This window comes from Dromaius novaehollandiae, chromosome Z (assembly GCF_036370855.1).
Source record: "Dromaius novaehollandiae isolate bDroNov1 chromosome Z, bDroNov1.hap1, whole genome shotgun sequence".
Taxonomy (NCBI): domain Eukaryota; kingdom Metazoa; phylum Chordata; class Aves; order Casuariiformes; family Dromaiidae; genus Dromaius; species Dromaius novaehollandiae.
The window spans coordinates 62995119-63008931 of record NC_088132.1 but is presented as its reverse complement, the minus strand read 5'-3'; the positions used below and the strand labels follow the sequence as shown (position 1 = coordinate 63008931).

Sequence of the window (13813 nt, the reverse complement as noted above, 5' to 3'; positions counted from 1 at the left end):
CTGAGACTGCATCGCTACTCAAGGTACTGAACAAACAAAGGAACCAATGGACAGTTTTGAAAATATGAACAAGCACATTCAATAGAAGTGAAGTATTTATGACAGGTGTTATAAGTACGTTCAAAAGTTGTCAGTGTTCCAATTATTTTCTATATGTTCCTATTTGCTAGCAGTCTAATTATTTTAAGAGGTATATAGTAACTTTTGGTTCTATCTGCAGGAAACACAAGAAGGAAATGCAAGACAGTTATTTCTATATGATTTTACTACCTCAGATTTTTCATCCGACTGAAGTAATTCCAAAAGACACAGGATGCAAGAGAAAGAAGTGTAAAAGTGAGTATATGCATGAGTACCAGGTATCGTTGTGTCTCCTTTACACCAGCTTAGTTTTGCTTAAAGATACAGTACAATTTGAGGATACAAGGAAAAGAAAACAAGGTGAATAAAAGCTTACCTCAGACAGTTTTATGATGGTTGCAGCTCAAGTAACTTATGACAAATAGTAGTGTCTCTGATTACTGAAGACCTTGCTAACCCTCACCATAAGGTAGGTATAAAAGTAATATATATAAAATATATATTTGTGTATATATATATATATAAATATATCATATAATATATGATATAAAAGTAATTTTCACCCTTGCAAGAGAGAATTTAAAGTATTATCTTTCACCCCAAGGAGAAGGAAATTTAAAACAAAACAGGAATGTGGAAGGAAAGCAGTACAGCACAAGCACTAGAACAGAACAGTCTATAGCTGTCTCTAAACTCAGGTTTTGAGTGATTTAAACTGATTCTGTACACAAATGGAGTGAATTGCTGGATGGCATGTAGAGTGAGATGTGCAGTAGAGCCTGCAAAGAAACTCAGAGTCAGAGCCTGTGATAGCCACCCCACGCCCAGCCCACACTCAGGTCTTATTAGCAAATCATACATTCTTTGTGAAATGTCATTAATCACTGCTTTATCTCATCTTGTTTCTTATTGTAGTTTCTCTTTTTTCTCTCCTAAATCAACAGCTTCCAGAGTCAGAGGGGTTGCCATTTCTGGAAATAGCAACACACAAAGAGAGACAAGAACACAGAAAGCCTTTTTTGCTCTATCAAGAGATCATTAAGCAAGAGTATTTGAACTGGCATGATTATTTTATTCTGAAAACTGTCTAGCAATACCCCGAGACTTGAGCCTTTACTGTCTGGATTGTGTGGTTGAGCTGGTTTCTCATGAAGAGACAAACAACAGTTGAAAATTGTTTCCAAGAGGTCATTTTTAAAGGAACCAAGAAATCCTTCAGCATTCTGTTTGCTGAAGCAAAGCAACCACCGAAAAGCCTAGGAGATGCTCGTAGACAAATGATAGTTTATTTTTTTCTTCACTATCCATGTGTAAAGTGTTCCCCTCACATCCTAGTTCATTTGCTCTTATGTTGCCACTCAGAGACTATTGTTACTAAGCAATGTCTAGATCTCAGCATGTATCATGTAATATAGAGATAGATCCCTGCTGGGAAATCAATGATATGCAATGTTCTGCCCCAGAAAGAGACGGAAGTTGCCTATTAAATGACATTATTTATAAAGCACATGCAGTGAAAAAAATGTAGACAACAAGTGTGATAACTTTTGTTTACGTTTCAAACTTGATAAGCAGAAAACTCAGTAATTTATTTACCAAGTAGAGAAATTTGACAGTATTGCCTCTGTGTATTTTCAACAGTTTGCTTATGTTTTGAAGACAGCTTTCTCAAGACACAGTACTTCAAAATTTATCAGAAAAAACATAGCACATACACAGAGAAAAAATGGCCCCTGATCTCACATAAAATTTGATGTTTTATTTCAAATCCTTAGCCAAAACTAGTGAGTATATTTGTTACTTTTCTTAAATCAAATTATAACCAGTTGTAGCTTGTTTATTTAAGATCAGGTGAAGTACCTAAGTGTCAGTTTGATACTGCTGCTTTGGTTTTCTTCAGGTGGGCCCTAATAGATTTTCTTTCTTTTTTTTTCTCTCCATATTACATTTCACAGGGAAATATCCTGGTTAGGGTGATGTTATCTGATCCAGTAAGACAGCTAAAAGAAATGAGCTTAGTTTATGTAATGACCAAAATAGTTAGTGCTAAAAAAAGTGACTGCTTTCATTACCTTTCTGAATCCTACAGAAAGGAGTGGGAGGAGGTCTAACATCCTCTGAGAGACTAACATAATGTTCTAATCCAGCAAGTAGGACCATGAAATATCTATAGGCAAGTCTGAAGAGCACAGGTGCAAGCAGCAGGTAGGAACCTGGAGCAACAGAGAAGCTCAGTAATTGCACAAAAGCAAGCCTACTACTTCTTTATTTTCTGTTCTGAAAAAGATGCAATCATTAGTAACTGAGCCTGTTGATGGAGTACTCTGAATAAAAAATAAATAAATGAATAAATAATAATAAAAAAGAAACAAGACCAGAGGATGAGTAAATATAAAAAAGGCAGATAGAGCTGAAAAATAAACCATCGTATAGAATGCAGGATCCCAGACTGGAGTGCTAACCCATAGAACAGGTTCAAGCCTCCTTTGTTCTTCCATCTAGAGACTGAGAAGGCAGGGGCAGCTAACTCAAGCGGCAAAATGCTAAACTATTTGTTCTAGGATTTACTGAAAGTATGGTGGGCTAGGACAATTAGAATTGGTTCTATAAGGAAAAAAAGAGAAACTGGAAATTTTCCATATTCAAACATGAGAAACACAAAAAAGGGAAGCAAAGCATGGACAAACACTGCACCATTTTGCTCTCTCAGTACCCTCTCCCTGCTGTTCCTACAGTGAGATGGGACAAACCCCTCATAGAGTCTCATTTGGTCTTTTGGGGATCGTCTTTAAGATCCATCTCTGAAGCATCAGCTGCGACAAAACCAACAGCTTAATCAAAAAGCTTGGGGACAGGTTTTACTCCTAGATCTATTTTGAAAATCAAAATATTTACATGAACCCAGCTCCAGGTCTGAAAAAAGAGAACAGCACTTTATGAGTATTACATTACGGAGCTGTATCACAGAATGGCTGAGGTTGGAAGGGACCTCTGGAGATTATCAGCTTTACTAAAGACAATATTGCTTGTCTTTCTGTTTAAACACTTCTCAAATCTATATGCTGATTCAGATCCATCTTAAAATAAGCCATGATTCAGATGAACGCAAGAGAAGAGTTAACGGTCCAAATTTAGGATCATTTGACTAACGGACTTCAGAGATATCTCGCTTTCAAAAAATATTTATAAAGTCACCTGTTTCTTTAAGTAACTTAACAAACCTAGGGATCACATTTCTTGAAGCTGTATGCCCTTCTCCTACGGGAAGAAATACTGTTATTTAAAGAAAAAGAAGAACTGCAGCCTGTTTTTTCATTAGTACCAATCAAAAAGGATGAAGTAAGAACATGCAGCCAGGCTGGAGGATGTTACAAAGGAGTTTCCAGATTCATTATCAAATTGGGCAGACAAAAATGTATGTTCTGCAGTCTTAGTGCAGCACAGACATATTCAAGCCAGCCATAAAACAGCTAGTGGATGGATACCTATCAATTACAATTCAGACACAGCATAGCAAAACTGAACACGGACTAAGCATCTCACCAGTTACTTCCCCTATTAAGCAGGCTTTGCAACCGACACTCCCTGCTGTGATGCTGTGGGCTGACTGCTGCCATTACCTGTGCTACAGAATCATTTCAATGAAGGGCATACAGTGGTCACACAAAATGACTTGATGCATACACCAAAGCTGAACTACATTTCTGCGTATGCCTCTTCTTTGGCAAGGAATAAGAATAATGCAAGCGAAGAACAAGAAATGAACATATTCAAGATAAAACATGAGATATAGTCTTTGAAACCTGTCAAAGACCCTTTTTGTCTGAGTCCAAAAGTGAGACAATGATATTATCAAATGCTCTAAAATTGACAGGCAGATTGATTTAACTCAACAGAAGTATTAGTGAGGAAAATGTTATTAATTAAATATGGAAAAGATAAAAATATTCCAGAAACCACTTAGCTTAATATAATCATGACAGGAACTGATTGAAAAGCAAAAATTCCCCAAAACTTGGACATCCTTTTTTTTCAAAATGGGATATGGGACCAGATCATATCAAAGTAAAAAAAATCCCTAGCAAACCAGAAGTTTCCAGATCCTCCAGTGCTGAAGGAAATAGGCAAGAACCAGAAGATTCAATTAGCACTTTCAGGGATGTTACCAGAGTTTCCAGCCTCAAACCACCAGGAGCATCTGCCCAGGAGCTACAGGCCATGCAGCATCACTGTTCACAGGCTAGCATGCTGAGAGTTCGCCATGTTCTGTCTGAGGTGCTGCATAAGGTCATCACCAAACTCAAGTTGTTTTTGATGCAGTGGATTAGGTTGAACAAACTAGCATTTTGTGGAAAAGCAAGATTTTGCCAGAAATTTGCTATCAGCTCTTTTCATGACTATATTCTTTGAAAATTTTCTGAATAATGGAACTGCACATTCACATAAGAAAAGCAGATTAGTTTATTTGTTAGAGGCTTCCTGATGCACATTCTTAGCATACACCCCCTGCATTTCTACAGTGCATGTGCACGCACACACACACACGTATGCATACAAATAAAGGATGAGATATATTGCATACAATATATTTAAGAAATAAGCTGCCTTCCTCATCTCCTTTCTAAAAGCTTTCATAGTATATGTATTTTTTACTCAATTACTAAAAATTAAGGTGAGTTATACAATTCCACAGTTCTTCCTTACCTACACGGGCCAATCAGTTTGTTCAACAGTTAAAAACAAGATTAAAATTGGGATTAATTTTCCTAATGAAGAAGTAGCTTAACTGAAGAGATGACCACAGAATAATCTGGTACTCCCATAGCAATGACCCTTCAACAGGAATGAAATATCTATGCCGTATCACCTGTTGCCATATTCTACTAGAAGTTATTGAGATACTGCAGGCACTGCATCCTGAATGTAAAGAAAGTAGCTTGCAAAAGCACAAACCACAGTTTTATAGCTGGGTTTATGTAGTGTGTTATTTTGCAACTGTTTTTTATAGTAAAAACAGAAAGCAAAATGAAAAGATTCAAATTCCAAATAAGTCTATAGAATTAGCTTAATATTAAGTGGAGACTAAGTTTATGTCACCAGTGTTGAGCAAAAAGAAATGCAGCATTGACTAAAATATGCTAAATATTCAGATGATTATTTGTGTAGTTCATTCATGCCATATCACCAATCATGGCAATCATACCTGTTCAAATAATGGAAGACTAAACACACAATGGCATGTGTAGTCAACAATCAAGAGCCCTGAATGCATGCTTGCCAATATATCTATAAGGGTCTACGTAACCTAATGATCCTGAACACAGAGCAACTGCCTTAAATGAATATTTTTTCATTTGTAAAATACCTAGAACAGAAGCTGATCACATTCTGTAAGTTCAAGTGATACTTTGTCACTTGCACCTGCATGCTAAATTTCATTTTGCACATGAAATCACAGCTGTTTCTTGAAGCCCCTGCTAAAGGAACACAAACTAAATTGTAATACTCCAATAACAACAGGTCAGTCTAAGAGTTCAGGGATAGTCCCAGTTCTGAAACTTGCTGCTTTTGTCAACCCAATCAGAAATTTTATTACTACTCAGGTTATTCACATTCTGTTTCAAACTCTTCACGTCTAGTGTATGCTCAGTGGCCAAAGAACAGCAACCCTTTCTAGAGATTATGTGTATCTTTCAGTAACAACTTGCATGTCTGAAACCATATCTATTTTCATTTCCCACAAAAATATCTAGCAAATTATTCTGCCATCAATTATGGTACTTGTTCTCCTACAAACATCCTCCACGCAACTGCTTATTACCACTCTTGATTACTTTTAGTAGTTACACCTATCATACTTCTGAATCCTTGACATTTACATGTTTTTGTTAAAATTATTTAATGTTTATATTTCAAGTATGCCAAGAACCTTACCACACTGGAGAAGCAATTGTTCTAGCCATTGCAGGCACTGTGACAGACACAGATACTGACCATAACTTGCAATTTAAAACAACAAGTGACAGATAATAGGTGGAGAGATATACCATCAAATTATACAGCATTATATTTCCATTTTCTACTGCATATAGTGTGTATCAGTCACATGCTTGTTCCCTTCGTGTGCCCCTCATTCTAATCAGTAGTTAGCCGCATGTTAGGCATCATTCCAGAATTTTGTCTGAAAGAGGGATTCAAAGGATGAGGAGGATCATGATCTGAGGTGCCTGAAATATCTCTTTCATATTTAAAGAAGAACAGAGAACAGTGCGGAGACGTGGATAAGTAATGGCTAAGAAATATACAGCAATAAGTGAAAGAAGTTGAGCAGGGAAAGACCATGTTGTATTACTGTTCTTTATTTACTTTAGCCACCGCTCATGTTTATCCTCTACTCCCCTCCCTGCCTGCCAGCCTTCATCAGTGTGAGGTGTAAAGTCCCAGTCTTCACAGTCTCTCCTCCTAATGCATCTGCTCCAGCCTCTTGATCATTTCAGTTATCAATCATATCCTTTCCTATTCCTTTTCTCTGAATTCCATTTAAGCGTACACTCTTTGAGGCAAGCATATTCTCTTACAACCACAAAGTAGAATCCTCAGGTTCATTTAACTTTATCCCTGTAGTAAATGATTACAAAGGTGAGATGAGAGTTCCCTCAAACAGCAAAAGCAAGAGCACTAGAGCTGGTTTCAGAGAAGATTTGTTTTTGCCCAATTCATGTCAGTAGGCAGTAAAACATGAAAGTAGGTATAATTCTCATATGAATGCCTGAGAGCCCTTCCCAGTAAACAGGGCCTAAGCGATCCACTGAGCATCTCAAAAATGGCCTGAATTCCAGCACAAGGTGAAAAGATTCAGAAGTATAAAAGTAATCCACGTTTTTGAAAGAGACAGAGCCTCATGTGCAGATGATAATTCTTGGGGAGAGAAAGAACAGGAATAGAGAATGCCTGTGATGAAAATATTCAAGAATTACAAAGAGAAAAGGCTCCACTACACTTCAAGGGCTTGCTAGCGTAGCTGAGCTGTCAAGTTCTCCTTCAGACCCACTCAAACCATCAAGGGAAATTTTTTGTTTGTATAATTTAAACTAAATAAATGTTATTAGCCTGCAGATTTTTTTTAATCTACATAACTGTGGGTGACATTTGAGTTATAGTTTAGGATTGCTACTTCAGTTTGTACAGAGGTGGGAGTGTTTTCATGTTCTAAAACAGCATAGTTATGAGAGGTAAACTTTTAAGTATTGCCCAAGGCTGAGATTTAGGAAGGAAGAAGACTTACTTCAAAAGCTGGAACTAACAGTTAAGAAGGTAGACTGGAGCTGAACCAGGAGATGACTCACAAAAAGGAGAGAATGATGACAAAAGTATGTGTATTAGTGTCAGAAATATCAGAAGTAGAAGGAAGAAAAGCATGGAGAACAGCTTTTGAGATCTGATCAGAACGGGATGGCTGGAAACAGTAGGAACATCCATAAGAGATTTGAGAGGGTGGAAGACAGAAAGGAAGAAATCCAGAATGAGTGGGAGGAAAGACACTCATTTGCAATTGCTTTGTCAAAAATACACTACAATATCCCTGCTATAGATCCTTCTCCACAGTGAAAAGCAATTTCAATGTATACATGTCAATGCAGTAAATGCATCCAAAACTACTCAATTTAATCAACGGTAACTGACTATTAACAGAATTAATTTATTAGGGGTCAAATCCAGCTATTCTTTCTCAGACAGCACTCTCACTGTGGACATAAGTTACTACCTCGCACAGAGAGAGTGTGTTAGAAAACATGCAGAAAGGGTTAACACTGCTTCAGGCATTATTCTCTCTCTCTTCAGGCATTTCCTGTGCATCACCTGCTGCTCTGCCTCAGCGAATTTGCTGCTTAAAATGTCTGTTCTGCCAGTCAGTCATAGTAACTGACATTAAGGGGAAGGCAGCAGCACTGAATGGGCTTCAATTTGCCCCTTAGCAATGTCCCAACTTTGGCTTTTCTATCCTTTGTTTCCTTTGCAAACACAGTATTACAGATTTGGGGTGGGGGTGGGGGGGAGGTAGAAGAAGGCCAAACATATGTAATGTGCTTCCCATTAATAAAGAACCCATTTCCCTCTAAATATCCTTATATCAGATAACAAATGGACCTAACCATTGGCAATAACATAAAAATCCGTTTATTTGGAAGTAATGCAAATTTATTTTGAAAAGTGCTTCTGGAATACCGCTGGCTCACTGCTGAAGTCCTCCCCTTTTTGTTGATGAATTGGTTACTTACAACTATTTGCTAAAGCCATGATTGCTGTCTGACAGAACTGCACTGACAGGAACAGGCCCAGGACTGAACTCATTTGCAGTTCCTCCACAGGCTCTGTGGAGGAGGAATACATCTCTCTACACTTTTGCTGCAGAGTATCTTACCCTATTGCTGAAGAGCTATTCTGGCTGGTGAGTAGAGGAGCAACAGGAGGATGTTGCTTCTCCCTAACCACTTGCTCACAGGGGGAATGACGGACAAAGAGCCCCTGCTCTTGTCATCTCCATGAGTCAAAATCTAAGCAGAAATGAGCACAGGAATAACGGAAGTTTTTAACTTCCTTTTCGCTCCCCCGCACCTTAGCAAGGGTTATGACAATCTAGACTTAAGTGCTTTAGATGAAAACATCTCAGTGAGTCAGTTGCTTGCAAATAGCTCTCTGCTTTATTTTGCATTTCATCTCTATGGGTGCTCCATGCACATTTTGCATTCAGACATGAATTTTTCTTCCAGCTTCTGCATGCAGCTAAGCTCTCAGGAGCATTGCTGTAGGCTCTCTGTGTGCCCTTATTTGAGGTCCAGCATCTTTTGATCCCATGACCAGTTGCAACTTCACTTTTGAAGTTTTGATCACTGAATGAGATAGCCGTTTATTTTGTCTGCCTCTTACTACTGATCTGTAGTTTACCCAGAACTCAAATTAGTTGTTGAAAATACACCTTTTAAATGTAATACCTTCCTGAATTCAAAATGGTCTCAGAGTTCTGGGCTTTTACAGGGATTCTCAAGGTAAAAGGCTGACCAAATGCTGTTGAGGCACACAGAAGCCTTTGTTCTTGACAGCAGATCTAATTCTGTTTCCCCACACCTTTCTTTTTTTTTTTTTTATTTGTTTTTTTATTATTTATTTATTTATTTAAGCTGTTGAAATCCTGCAGTTTAAGTAGGACCAGTTGCTAAACATATCCCCCTGGTTGGTTCATTTTCTTGCAGTATAGCTACTTTCCGATTTCACAAGAGTTGACTCACTTTGACACAATGTTCCAAGATAAACGCCCACACAGTGTAACATTCAGACTTTATTCTTTCCTCCACATATACTGGCACTCTCATCAAATATCACCTGCAGTAGAATCTTATTTCCTTCAGCTGAGCCAAAATGCCTCCAGTATATTCCCTTAGAAAACTAACTATTATAATACTATTGAAAACAATTGCTACTGAAAATTATTTATGACCAATGGTGCATTACTGATCAGTAAAGCTGTGTTAATTTACCTGAACACAGGCTGAAAGTTTGACTTAAAAAACATTAACAAATAATGTATTTTAGCATGCTTTTTGATAAAGAATAATCACTGTTGAAATTCATAAAGCTGTCTGAATCCGTATATGCTTTAGAAATACATTGGGTTTTCCACCCAGTTATAAAAAAATTTGAACCCCTTCCGAAACACAAATAATAAAGTTTAATATTTTATTATAAAAATATTCAAAAAAGTTTGTTTCCATAGCTGATCAGTGCTAACTAAACTCTCTATTTTATCACAGAAGTAACATTATAAGAAAAAAGGGAATCAAATTAGACAGGAGTGTTAAAAAGAACAATATCTAGCTGTATTTAAGTACTAGATGGTAAATAACAGAAGCCAAAACAATAACACATCTAGATTATTCTGAACAGTTCAAGACATCAGCAATAGAGACATTTCAGGAATGGAGGATTTTATGTATGAGGTAATCAGTTAAAGAAACAAAAACCTATCTAAGGAAACCAACTAAGGGTATAAACAAATAGTCTGCATACACTTAAAGAATATAAATGCAGACATTCTCACTGAATGCTGTGAGCAGGAGTGAAAGAAGGAGCTAAGTCCTATATAAACCTACATCACAACACACGGTTAAATGCAACTCCATCAGCAATCAAGAGCAGAATGCATAACAATACTGTGCAAACCAGTCAGAGAGAGGGTGGAGGACTAGCAGGACTATCCGTGTTCTGGTGTCTCAGGACACGAAGTACAAGCAATGGAATTAAAAAAAAAATCTATCAGAGGAAATTTAAAAATAAATATTAGCAACATATTTTCAATGAAAAGATCTCTTGCAAAGTTTTTTTTTTTTTTTTTTTTTTTTTTTTTTTACAGCATCAGTCCTTCAACTTGCAGCAACACTAGTCAGTATTCTAACTATTGTATTGTCAGAAAAACTGGAAATGGTAGTATCTTTTCTACCTACAGTTTGTATTATTCTACAGTGTTAAATGAAGCTTCAGCTGGTTCATGATGTGCATAGTTATTTCTCCATCTGGTTAAAAACCAGTGTTTGCACACATCTGCAAGTTTGTCTTCCATATGGAATAAATTATGTTCAGTGACATTCTGAGACCAGCAAACCAGGACTTTGATTGCCATGCTGCTGAAATCCTAGAAACACAAAAACCTCTTTGAAAACTACATGACATCTACCCAAGAAATAAAAGCCATGTTCTTTTTTCAAAATTACTCAGTTCACTGGTGACATCTTTCCTTATTCATTAGCAGGTCTTTGATGAAACAACTGGTTTCAGACTATATATAACTTCTATAATGCAAGTTCATACTGATAGACACATAGGAACTGTGGAAGATGTGATCATCATGTGACATGAAATCTTCAGCAGTACTCAAACATAATGAGACACTTTTCCAAAGTCACTTTGGTTCAAATAGAATGACCCTGCCACCCCTCCCCGCCAAACAACAACTGTCAAGGAATTAATTCAACAGCGTGCTACCACACTGCTTAAAATAATTCCATAAGGATCACATATTTTGTAATTAAAAAAGAAAAAACAGTAAGAAACGTTTTATATTTCCAGTTTAAAGAAAAATATCTCCAAGTGGTCATGATCGAGTTCACACAGCAGGACGTACCAGAATTTAATACTAATACGAAATAACGAAGTCCATTTTGTAGGCTTAAAATTTCTCTTTCAGGCTCTGTTTCAACTTATTTATTGAACTCTTAGAAGTTCACATTTCACAAAACCTATACTAGGATATTTGTACTAAAATATGATCCTTTTTGAATTAATAAAGGTGAATAATTTGTCTCAAATCATCTGGTTAACTTCAACTGAAACAATGTTGGTCTTTCCACAAAATTTGGCCAAACCAACTTAGATCAACTAAAGTTAGAATTTAATGATTTACAGTTTTCTAAAACTTTTTTGGACAGCTTTGTACTTCACATGATTCCTTATCACATCTAAAAACAGTAATAGCCAGGTTTATTAAGCACTCTGAATAACCACCTTCAGAAGATTAAGCCATACCAGGCTGTTTATTTCATCCATGCATTGAACATTGGTACCATGAGGAATTTACCTTACTTCTGTCACTTTCCTCTGTGAATATACTTATGTATGTTGATGGCACATATGGCAAAATTATGGGAAGAAAAAGATATTTACACAAAATATTAAAAATAATAATCTTAAGAATAAGCCAAAAGAGCAACTGCTCTCAATAGCAAGGAGCTCAAGCAAATACAGTTTGCCAAATTCAGGAAGCTCCACACTAGGCCTACTCAGATGTCTGCATCACTTTCCCATAGCTATGAGAATATGGAGGTATTTGAGCAGCTCTGGATAAAATCAACTAAGGTCATCCTCTTGGTCCAAGAACCAGCTCCACTGGATGAGGAAGCAGAGGAAGGAAAGGGGAGAAAGTAGCAGACACACCAGGCATTAGTGGCAACAAGCTGAGACAGCAGTTCCAATGTCATTGCAGTGCAAGGCAGCAGAGACTCACAGGAGAACTGAAAACCTGGATCCAGAGTAATTTGGAATATTTCTCAAGTGAACTTTGTCTACCTACAAGCTGGGAGGCCTCAGAAAACAGAGAACTAGATCTGTAGATGCAGTGTCTGAGACACAAGAACTTTTCTTTCCTATTGCCATTTATCAAAGCACTTGAATAAAATATTCTTAGCCATTAGGAGAAGGGGCATATTGGAAAGCTTAAACATAGCAAATAGCATATTAGGAAGGAACATTCAGTTCTTGTCTGCACCTGTAGGGCAGTCTCATCAGTATATAGTACAATGCATTACTGTTGTTCCATGAAGAGTCTGGAAAACAGAAAAGGCTACAGGAGCATCCACGCCTTTCTGTTTCAGGAGTACTCTTGCATGTTGGGAGAGAGAAATACACAGGACAAGAACACCACAAAGACCAGTAAACAAACAAAATTAAGCCTCATCCTAACCCATGCATATATCATTAGCATATTATCTCACTGCTCACCTGGAGCATTTTGCAGTCAACACTTCTACAAGGCATTATCAACTCCAATGGAGTCTTTGATAACCACATCAGTGCAGGGGTATATACCTGAGTGTATTATAAGATAATGTATAAGCTTATATTTCAATGAATGCTGAAGAAAATTCTCACTTTTAATAACACTGCATAAAATACATTCACAAAAATGTATGTCGCAGTTCCAAAAATCATTCGAAACAATTATTCAATAATCTTATCTCTGAGGGTGCATGTCATATATACATATTTATTAAGGATACAGATACAAGAGCAGGGGAAAGCTAATACAGATCTTATCGTAGCTGGTATACTACTCAGCAAATGGTATGTGAAAGGCTAACATAAGACATACGAGATCTGGAAGAATACTGATAAAACGAATAAAAGCAAGGAAAATAAAATCTTCTACTTACACTTTTACTCCTGCCATGAAGAGTACAGGTATACTTGTTCATGACGACTCTGTCACTAAATCTGAAGTGTTCTGCAAGTTTCAGAGTAGATGTTTTAGGCTCCTGACCATTCAAATACCAGCTGTTATACTGAAAGAAAATTAATTTATTCAATTAGCATCAAGGTCTCTGCCTGTTGCGCAACATCCAGGTATGGGCTGCTGCTTCACAGTACTTGAAAGTTGCAAATATTCATAAAACACAATAGAGCAGACGTTTCATGTAGCACTAAACCATATAATACACACAGTTACACTGAATCATATAACCCATTAAAATAAGCACACCTATGAATGGTGGCTGTTTTCCCGTCACTAACAAATGCATGCCAACCCAAAAAATTACAGAAAATTGCAGACATTTGAGGCAGAGCTTTTGCCACAGAAATTTAACGAGATACTGGCAGTTGTTTTTAATAATAACATAGACCTTATTTGGTATTAGCCAGTTTCTTGGTCTGATCTGAGAGACATCTGTTAACCTGAACACAATTCAGACCAGCAGACATATGCTAAATCCACAGGAAGAAAGAGAGTCAAAGTAATTTTCAAATCTAGGTGCCTAAGGATGGTTAAACCAGCACTTGGGTACTTTTATATAGGTGTCAGAGTTTGACAAATTGGCCTTTGTATTATAATAACAACTAAGCATAAGCCTTGGCTGCTGATAATGACATGGCACAGCAGCTTTGAAAAGCGGCATTCATCAGCCTC

General features: G+C 37.1%; 1 protein-coding gene across 2 annotated transcripts in view; it reads right to left on the bottom strand.

The window, feature by feature from the left end:
- Window positions 1–13813, bottom strand: part of LOC135325140 (3',5'-cyclic-AMP phosphodiesterase 4D) — a 604546-nt gene that overhangs the window by 504905 nt on the left and 85828 nt on the right. For both annotated transcript variants that reach the window (XM_064502789.1, XM_064502790.1), the window contains exon 2: window positions 13062–13190. In XM_064502789.1, the coding sequence (XP_064358859.1) occupies window positions 13062–13190 (129 nt within the window). The remainder of the gene's footprint in view (window positions 1–13061; window positions 13191–13813) is intronic.